This window comes from Centropristis striata, chromosome 6, assembly GCF_030273125.1.
Source record: "Centropristis striata isolate RG_2023a ecotype Rhode Island chromosome 6, C.striata_1.0, whole genome shotgun sequence".
NCBI classification, from domain to species: domain Eukaryota; kingdom Metazoa; phylum Chordata; class Actinopteri; order Perciformes; family Serranidae; genus Centropristis; species Centropristis striata.
Window position 1 is genome coordinate 9,955,364 of NC_081522.1, and position 10,864 is coordinate 9,966,227.

The 10,864-nt window shown below is 35.8% G+C and overlaps 1 protein-coding gene across 1 annotated transcript; it reads right to left on the bottom strand.

Annotated features, from left to right (window-relative positions):
• Positions 1-1,575: 1,575 nt before the first annotated feature.
• sqor (sulfide quinone oxidoreductase) lies at positions 1,576-6,867 on the bottom strand. The gene is made up of 10 exons (XM_059334547.1): positions 6,704-6,867; positions 5,815-6,019; positions 5,487-5,657; positions 5,305-5,358; positions 5,017-5,211; positions 4,707-4,916; positions 4,384-4,567; positions 3,158-3,225; positions 2,901-3,079; positions 1,576-2,815 (listed from the first exon to the last, which is right to left on the bottom strand). The coding sequence occupies exons 2-10, from the start codon at positions 6,010-6,012 to the stop codon at positions 2,758-2,760; spliced, it is 1,317 nt and encodes a 438-aa protein (XP_059190530.1). The 5' UTR covers positions 6,013-6,019; positions 6,704-6,867; the 3' UTR covers positions 1,576-2,757.
• Between the last annotated feature and the right edge of the window lie 3,997 nt (positions 6,868-10,864).

The following is a 10,864-nucleotide window of genomic DNA, read 5'->3' on the forward strand; positions in this document are numbered from 1 at the left end:
GCAGCTGGAGCTGGACTGAGACTCACTACCACTCTCTATCCCTGCTGGTTCTTTTGTGCGACTACAAGTAAGACATTAAGAATCGTCACCCTGTTAAGATAATCGCCTAACTAATTTTTCAAGTTTTGCAGGAAACACAAAAAACTTTACCAAAAGTGTAACATATGACATTTATTGATCATTCCACTCAAAAAGGATGTAACACAGGGTGGCTATTGTCATAGTAATAACACTGTGTGTAAATGATGTAACTTAAACTAAAAAACTAACTTTAACTAAACAATCTCCCTCTAGCTCTTCTTTGCTGGGTTCTTATCTGATGCCTACGAATGTGGCAAATTGTCAAAGAAGTGATGATCTTAAAGGGGTAAAATCACATGATCTGATCAACTGAGGATGTAGGCGATTTTACCATAGGTGGCCGGCGTCATGAGGAGGTGATTTAGGCAAAAACAACAATTTTGACAAAAAATGACTTAGGCGATTATTTTAACAGTGTGACGGAATGTAAAGACTGCTGAACATAGTAGCAGCAGTTATTTGATTTATTCTGTGTATTATCTGTCATTTCTTGTAACATCTAAGAAGAAACCGGACAGATATTTGGCATCTTTTGCCTAAAGAGTGGCAGAAGTTTTCAACCCTCTTAACACCAAGCCTTTTTTGTTGCTGTTTTTACATTTTACTCACTGTGGTCATGTTTTTCACTGCAATATATAAACTAGATAGTCAGCACAATCATGGCTAGAAGTGGGAACAACAGTTATAATGGCATACATCGTGGGGAAAAAAGTATTGATTTTGGTTATTATTTTCTTGATAATGATTTTATTATTATCAAGAAAACCATGGAAAATGGCTAGATATCAGCTCTTAAATCAAACTCTTATGAGCTGTTTTTGTTGTTGTCATTACAACAAATGCACCTTTAGTTGTACCAGGCATTAAAATAAACAAGAAATTGAGAAATTGAAGAAAAAGGGTGGTCTAATATTTTTTGACTGTGTATATATATGTGTGTGTGTGTATATATATATATATATATATACTTGCAACAGCTTCTGTCCACTCCTCTCAGCTCTGTGTAAATAGCCTGCTGTTATGTCTGACTTATAGAAATATCACTTTTTGGTTAGTTTTTCTAAGGAAATCTTTGTAATCCATGACCTGTTCAAGGACTGTTGGAGAGGTTAACAATATTGCCTGCTTTTACAGTTTTTCTATGATAAATAATATATTTTTGGTAATCTTTAAAAGCAAACATACGCTTTAAACCTGCCGGCAGGATGGTGGAATTGAGATTCATTTTTGCTACCATTTTTTCAACAACATTAAAGTGCTTAAGCATGACAATGCATCACAATTAACTCTGTTATTGTAGCTGGGTGTTTTTTAATACCAATTTTGTTGATACTGTTTCTTGCTTTTGTTTATATTATGGAAAGTGTCTTTGAGCCCTCAGCCCTAGAGTGACCTCACAGACAACTACACAAAAATCACAGCAAAATTAGGTCCAAGATGACGTTCAACATTTCAGTAACACAAATGTAAAATAAAGGAGCGCAACAATGTTGAAACTATGCATAGTAGATATTTATGATCTTGATCATCAATTTCAGTTTTTACTTTAAAAGAAACATTCATTTTAATGATTAAAGAATAATGCATTGTAATACAATAATGCATTTACACTGATTATAACCACAAATATGTTTATAACTCAGTTAAGAACTCAGAAAAATAATCACTATGTACAAAACTATTTCTCACACTGTAAGAAAAGCACTTCTTGATTTTCATATTAATGTGAAAAGGTATATTTGTATACTGTGATTAGTGAGTACTGTCAACAGATTGATTACAATGTTGAAGTTGAGCATCCCTCCAATACCCTGCAGAAACAAATGATCATATAATGTACCAAAACAACAGAAGGCTGTGGGAGAACCCTACTGCCTTACACTGGTACACTGGTGCCCCTAGGGTTTCAGGATCTCATAAAAATGCCATTGCTAGTTGGATAAAGCAAGACTTTACATTCAATGTGCCGCCAAAATATTGATCTATGAGCAGCTAAAGGCTACACAGAACTGCTCAGGTGAGTGTTCATTTTGTGTTGAGTGTTTTTTACACTGCAAACAACTCTCTCATTACAAGAGTCATTTTATTTCATGGTGATATCAATGCACCGCTAACTGTATTTAAATACTCACAATGACTTCTGACACTTGCAGTGATTAGTCATGATTAGGGTTGTCAAAAGTATCGATACTCAAAAAAGTATCGATACTAAAACGTTGTATCCGGATACGATACCCATTTTCAAAAGTATCGATACCCCCCCCCACCACCTTCACAGCATAAAACCTTAAAATATTTTTCACTACCTCAGACCTGAAGCTTGTTATCATAGTTGCAGTTTCTTTTTGCACAACTGTTTTTTATTATAAATATTTAACCTCTGGTTCTGTTGATTTTTACATGTTCCATTTTTCTTGTTAATAAAAATATTTCAGTTAAATTTTGGGGTCTTTGTTTTTATCCTTGTGGTATCGAAAATGGTATCGAGTATCAAATATTTTCATGAGTATCCGTATCGAGTTGAAATTTTAGTATTGTGACAACCCTAGTCATGATGTCCTGGTAATAAATCTTACCACCACCCTTTTTAGAAAAAAATGATGGATTCAATGTGCTGCTTCTTTCCCTAAACGTTTAGAGAATGGAGCTATTAACTTGCAAACCGATGTTGAGGTTTCATTTCATCCCAAGATGGAAAAGTTTCCTGAATGGTCCTGGTCCACCCCACAGGCCCCTGACATAAAAAAAGATCATGAATAAAATCAGATAAGATTCCTATTACTTACTATTAACATGTTGTTAGATATGATTATACATACCGTAGAAGCCCATGCCAATAGAGGTGAGGCATTACATCAGCTTTCATGTAGTACATGGTTCTTCTTTCTTTGGCTTGGTTAATGGGGAATGTTTCTAGCGGTTGTCCGTTGTAATCAAACTCTGCCAGGATCACTGTGTTGTAGCTCGTAACCAACGGACATGAGGTGTAGCCATCATACTGTAAACAACGAGCTCACTGATTATTTATTGAACATGTTTCGACAGAGTTAATAGTTGATGTTTACATGTCACTTACTATCTTATCAGGCTTCTCATTTTTCAGTACTTTGCTGATGGTTCTGTTCAAGATAGCAGTCTGTGCAGCTGAGAATGACAAAACAAATGGTAAGCCTTTGAAATAAATGTGGAAATATAAAATTGTGTATCAAATCCATACTACATATTAATTCTGTGCGATATGCATTACATACTGTCTGAGTAAACTAACAACAACAACATAATTCACAGCTGTATGCCAAAAGGATATGTGATCAACAAGTCCATCAAAGTGTGACTTTGGAATGTCACTGCAGGTAAAATTTCACAAAAGTGCCTTTCTTAAGATTGATTCATTGTTTTTTGTGGGGCTGTTTAACTACCAAAATGTATTAAAGCCTTTTTTTCAGCTGTGAGCAGCTCCTTTTGGTCCTTTGTCCACTGCATTGTGATGATAGTGTCCAATAGCAACCTTTAAAAATCAGCTTTATTTATGATGAATGTTGTTTGGTTTGAGTCATTCAATTCATTTTGTCACAATGACCTTATCAATATTCATGCTGTGGGGATCATGAAAATATGTTCCACATATTTAAGCTATATCTCTACAATTGTTGAGATATCTCCCTCTGCATCAAAGTTGATCCAAGGACAGAGAGATGTAGATATGACACCGTCTATCCACAGTCGCTCATGTGGCTAACAACAACTATCCTCCACTTAAAAAAATACCCCAACAGCGTTTTGCATGTCATACCCTGCAGGAATACAAGAATGTAAACATGATGAGCACAATCAAGCTAAAGATTGTAGATTGCAGTTGTGCATGAGGAGATAAGTGCTGATTTACAACCCAAAGTCGTCTTCCGTGTAAAGTTGCCTAGAACTACTCGTCATTATGCAATTAAACAGGAACTGGTTAAGCTAGGCACAGAGGATTGAACATTTTTACCAAGTGCTTTTGTCATATTGAAAACATTTTTCTGTCACCTTCAAAATCAAACACAGTTAAAGAGATAACGATAGTCTGTCACACATTAATGGCAGGCGTTCCCACACAACAGCCTATATAGGGTGTGGTGTTTGGTTTTATAGTCATGTGTAAACGGTTAATTGTGCAATGCACTTGTTAAGGAAAGAACCACTCAAATTACAACAACCAGGAGCAGTTAACAAGCAGATAAAAGTGCATGAGCTGCATGAGGCAATAGAGTACATTTCAACATTGTGTAGTTGGAACATTCAAATGACATAATAATCACTTACCGACAGCGGCGCCCGTTTTGGCTGTGGGCAAGCTGGTACAGTCTCCAATCCCAAACACATTTGGATACCTCTTATGTTGGAGGTTATCTTTGTCGAGATCCAACCAGCCAGCTGCATCTGCCAGTGGACCGCCCTTAATCACCAAGCTGGGTCCCATTGGAGGCGTGACGTGAAGCATTTCATACTATTAAAGGAAAACAAGCAAAGTTTAAGAGCTTTTCACTGGAGTCTCTTTTCCTAATATGGCATATAATTAGACGAAGAGGGAGAAACAAGGTGTAGTGTATTAGGTTGTTTCTGACATAGAAGTGATATGCAGTTACCTCTATCACTTTGGTTTCACCTGGCTTGTCAAGATTTTCAAACACAGCTTGTTGCTTGTCTGCACGCACTTCAATCAGATTTTGCCTCAGGTTCACTTGGATGTCACGCTGTTTTACAATGTCCCACAATGAGTCAGCATATTTCTTGATCCCAAAGAGCACGGGTAGAGATGTGTTGTACATGACATTTGCCTTTGCCCTTTTTCCTGTCTTGGACAGAAACATGAAAAGGTCTTTATTTACTTTTGCAGGACCACACATGATAGTTTCAAAGTTGACCATATTATCATTACATTATGAAATTACATACTTTTCTGAGATAGGCTTCTGATAGGTACATGATCTTCTGTGGAGCTCCAGCACATTTTACAGGAGTATTTGGGAATGTGAACACAGCATTGCCCTCTTTAAAGTCCTGCAGTGCTTTCCATGTTTTCTCCACAGTTTGGACTGAGTAGTTTGACCCAATCTTTGGATGTTCAAATCCTTCAGGCAGTCCTTTGATCTACATATAAGAAGAGTGTTAGTTTACTGGCATGTAGTTTAATTTATATGCAATGACAAAATGTTACTGTAAATGAGCAAAACATTACTTCACCTTCTCATAATGGAGTTGTAAACCAAGAGCCACAATCAAATACTCATAGGAGATCTGCAATGGGAAAGTAAGTAAAGCTAGATGCACACAGATCATTATCAATCTGCTTTATATACAAGCTACCAGCAAAGCAATTGTATAACTACAATACTGTCAGACAGCAGTTTACTAAAGCAACTTACTTCAGTCCCATCGTCAGTGTGGACAGTATTTGTGTCTGGGTTTATTTCCTGAACTTTAGATTTCACCCACTTCACTCCAGATGGCATAACACTCGCAGTGGAACGACCTGATGAAGTTACTGTTTTTGCACCAGCACCAACCAGGGTCCATATTGGCTGATAGTAGTGCATCTGGGAAAAAATAGAAAATTTGTTAAACACCGTCTTTACAAGACAGTGGAAAATACTGTTGTGTTTTTGAGGGAAACATGAATATGCAATCATGAATTGTATTATAGTGACAAAGAGAGGGATGGCAAATTATAATCATAATCTCCAGGATCCTTGCCTCACTCGGCTCCACGACAGCCACATTTTCAGCTCCCATCATCCTCTTCATGCGTGCACTCATTGAAATGCCCCCACTTCCTCCTCCCAGCACTAGCATTTTGTAGTGCTGTTTGGCAGAGGCATGGCTGCTCGTGTGAAAATGAGAGATAGCAATGCCTGTGGAGTTGCACTGCCTCAGACGACGCAGTGCAGCCATTATGTGTCTGAAAAAAATAACAAGTCATTTTGGTTGGCAACAATTCAGTTATGCTGAACACACAAAGCTGGCCAACAACCTCCTGCACTTCCTATTTGGCTGTTCCACATTTACATTTTGACTCTCTAGAGGTAGGAAGTAATTTACAGTATTAAATACTGTAAATAACCCACGGAGGGTTTGGATGGGGGGAGATTTTAGATTTGACATCTTATATGTTTCGTGTTCTGGTATGCACTGATGGCAACAATGACATCATGAATTTGATTGTGGCTTTACCACCCATAGCTATTGTAGGGACCATCCCGGATAAATTAACCTGACAAATAACACGCAGCTGTTTAACTGCAGGAACAAATTCATGTCGGTCAACAGCCCATTACAGTGACTTGTTTTGACAAGTTGTACAGTAAAAGTTAGCATAATCAGGGCACCTGCTTTAGCTTGAATACAGATTTCCTGACTTTGACACATACTTTTCAGTCTATTCTCAAGTTTGACAGAAGCCAGAGACAGCTATAGCCGTGGCACAAGTCACTAATGATATAATAATGTAGGTTGCATTAATTTGCCATGTTTACAAGCTGTTCTGTGAAGCCTAATGTGAGCTGAAGCGTTGCTGCTGCATGCTGCGTAATCAGCCTGAGCACTGTAAGGTCGAAAAAACACAAGACTTGTGTGTGATACTTACTCGGCTAGCGTCTAGTCTTCACCGCACGTTTCACCGTCAATTTAGACAAAATGCAAAAAAATTAGGTCCGACCTGTTTGGACTCGACAAAACTATCAGGACTTCCACAACCTGTGTGCTCCACAGTGTTACCCTGACGTGAACTTGCAGCTTGTTACCACCCCTCAGTAAGGAGGACGGAGTGAGGCTAAAGTCCCGCCCTCCTCCGTTGTCTGACCAATCAGAAGTGTTCATTTTTAACTGTTATAAGCATAGGTTATAAGCTTTAGCTCAATTTAGCTAACATATATTAGCTAAAGTTTGTGTAATAATGGAGCCGATTTTAGCCATTTTCACATTTAACGTCCCGAAGTAGTTTTGTCGTGTTATATTAAAATAATTGTTGCCAATTTTGCTTCTCAGACAAGAATTTGCATACGGCTTTAAGGGACCTTGGTGTGGGCGTGTTTGTATGCTCTGCCTGTCTGCAGCCCTGTCGCACAGTGAACTTTTGATAGTCCCTACATTTACCCTCTAACGTTATATGTTACAGTGTTAAAGCAATCGCCTAAGTCAGTTTTTGTCAAAATTGTTTTTTTGCCTTAATCATCTCATCATGACGCCGGCCACCTATGGTAAAATTACCTACATCCTCAGTTGACCAGATCATGTGATTTTACCATAGACTCCTTTAAGATAATGGCCTATGTCAAGTGTGTGACTTAAGCAGGTTTATTATGCCTAAGTCGAAATAAAATGTGACTTAGGCATTTTTTGAACATGCCTTTGTGACTTAAGCTAGAAGATATGGTAACACTTTATTTTGAAGGTTTCTACATAAGACTGACATGAGCATGTCATAAACATGACATGGGATGTGTCATGAACATTAATGACACTTAATAACATTAATGCTCATGATACTTGTCATGTCATGTTTCTGACAGGCTTGTGTGACTTATGTAGACACCTTCAAAATAAAGTGTTACCATATCTTGCTTAAGTCACAAAGGCATGTTCAAAAATTGCCTAAGTCATTTATTTCTCTTAAGTTACATACTTTACACACAGTAAGCTATGTGTAAATATATGCTATTCCAATAACCATCCTTTGTTCCATCCTTTTTGAGTGAAATGACCAATAAATGTCATATATTACACTTTTGGTGAAGTTTTGTGCTTCCTGCAATTTTAACAGGGTGATGATATGTTACAGTGAGGTTACAATCCTAATTGAGCTTTGACAGAGGGGGAAAATAAAAGTTTAACTTTATTTGCAGTGTATTCTGCGTCAACTACGTCCCAAAGAGGTTATCTCAGGATTGTAACCTGATTGTAACAAATAACAGTGTTACTGTTCCTGTACATCCCTAGACACACAGAAATGACTTTTTAGTCCTACTTGACAAAGCTGACAAAGTGCAAATTAGTCCATACTATCTAGTAAACACATATAAGCCACAACAATATCTAGTCTTATTTTCATTGTGTCTACATAGGTCATATGATAGCCTTATGTATTAATTGTATATTCTAGGCCTATTGTTGGGGCTAATTAAGTAAACATTGTAAAAAAATATATAAAAATAAAGGTATGTCCCTATTTCCTCACATATAGCATACTAATAAATTCATGTGTTATTGGAGAATGATCCATTGTGCTAAAAATAAACAGTCATATCCTTTAGAACAATTAGTTCCCTTTATAATGAGGCCATAAGGTGGTTTATAGTCCTTACAGGCTCAGCCTCACCCTCATCACACCTGTTTGTATATTAAACGGTAGAGAAATAAACACTACTTTAAGCCTGAATTGGTACTGAAAGTAGAGGATTTAAGTCCAATGTCAGTATAAAAACACAAGCTTTGCTCACATTGTTATCTGTTTTACCACAGAGATGTCACCTAAAAAGAAGGCTTGGCAGCTGTACAAATGAGATTAGTGTTGGGCAAGGAGGTCAATGGCAATTCATTTTACAGCTTTTGGAAGTATGACATGGTATAAATATGATTCAAGTCTGGTTCTTTATATCTGTTTTATTGACTGACGGCTACATAAACTGCCAAGCCTGTGTACAGGTATAGTTATAACTGTATTATATGTTTTCTAGAAACAAAACCACTGGCTATTCACAAACAGCCTACATTTTAACTCAGAACAAAATTAATCTATTAAAATTGATATCAGAGATAACATAAAACAAGGCTTTTTAGATGCAAACCAAATGTAACAATGTGTGTTTATGCCTCTGGCTGACCTTTGACCACCATGTGATAGTCACTGACCATGCACCTATAGTGTGTTGCACTTTATCTTTTCCCATTATAAGCTACAGTATTGTATCAAACACTGACACAACAGCCAGACAGCTGTTTAAAAATGTCTCCACCCTGCATGCACTCTCCTAATGCTCCATGTTCAGTCTAATTACAGTGATAAATAATGAATCACTGTAGATAAAAGCCTTTATAGCAGTCAAGCCAACACAATAAAGTTGCATCCACGCTTGTCAGTAAGTGATAGAGAGTGTAGTAATAATGATGATGATGATAATAATAATAATAATAATAATAATAATAATAATAATAATAATAATAATAATAATAATAATAATAATAATAATGATAATAATAGTCATTAATTTACCTTGGCTCCATAGTTCTAACCTCAATGGCATTACAGGTAATCTCAATACATAAAATACAATACAATACAATAAAAAAAAAGAGTTAATATCTGAGTGACCTGGCTTTTAAAACAACACCAACTGGGAGCTATAACTTTGAAACTGTAATTACACTTTCAATATTTATATTCTTTATATACAGTATGATGCACCAGAGGCCTGTGGAAGGGTACTGTCATACAAATCAAGCACTCTACTACTCCCTCATTGTTTTAAATAATTGAACTGAATCAAAGACATTCAATTTGGAGGAGAATTGGAATGATTGTTTGTCATTGCAATGTTTTCTGTGTTTTGAATGAAAAATGTAGGATTAGTCCTTATGGGGGCAGTGTAGCAACATGTTAAACCAATATAACTATTATAGAATTATAAGAGACAGTTATCTAAATAATGGTTTTAGAGGCCTAGTAGGGGATTTGTTTTTACATCATTTGAGTAAAGTTCTCCACAGTAAAGCTCAGTGGTGGAAGACATACTCACATTTTTGTTGAAGTAGCTATGACACAGTGCAGGAATATTATTTTACTCTTCTCTTAATCCTGTATTAAAATTACATAAATAGCCCACATTATAAATCTCAAAATAAATATAAAGTATCAAAATGTCCCCTCATTGTGCAGAACAAAAACTATTTAAAAATGTTATTATTTAATTATAACTACTGATGCTTAAATATGTATTTTATTGACACTTATCTTTTGCCATAATAATACATTATACCTTTTTTTGTTGATTATGTTTTGTAATATTATGATGATCTAAATCTGCAAACTTATCAAGAGTTTAAAGTAATATTCCCTCTGACATGTAGTGGTACCTTAAAAATTGTACTTACAGCAAGGCACTACACATTTAGGTGTTTATTTTACTACATTTTGTCTATTTGCATCTAAATTCACCCACAATTAGCATTAGATAAAAGCTCAGTTTGCATAATTTACAGATGTAAGTTATCAACTGGAGTGTCCTGCAGTGTCCCACTTAAGTATACACTTTATCTTATTTTGTACCTACATACTTTATATTACTTATTTTTGTACCCATAATCTTTTCTATTGCTCTTTTTTTTTGCTCCATCGTATATGTAATTTGTGTGAATGCAAGCACATTTTGATCAGTGGTAGAAAAAGTATTTAGATTCCTTACCGAAGTAAAAGTACTAATATCACATTGTAAAATTAATCCACTACAAGTAAAAGTCCTGCATTCAAAACTTGTTCTGCAGAATGGCCCTACTCAGATTGTTATATACATTCTAAATATATTTTCAGATTATTTGTTATGATGCATTAATGTAAGCAGCGTTTTAATTTGAAATGTCTAATCACTTTAAGTAAGTACAATCACCTCAAAATTGCACTTGAGTAAATATAGATAGAGAGACAGAACATCGACTTTGTTTTATTGATTCTTATATATATATATATATATATATATATATATATATATATATATATATATATGCGTGTGTGTGTGTGAGAGAGAGAGAGAGA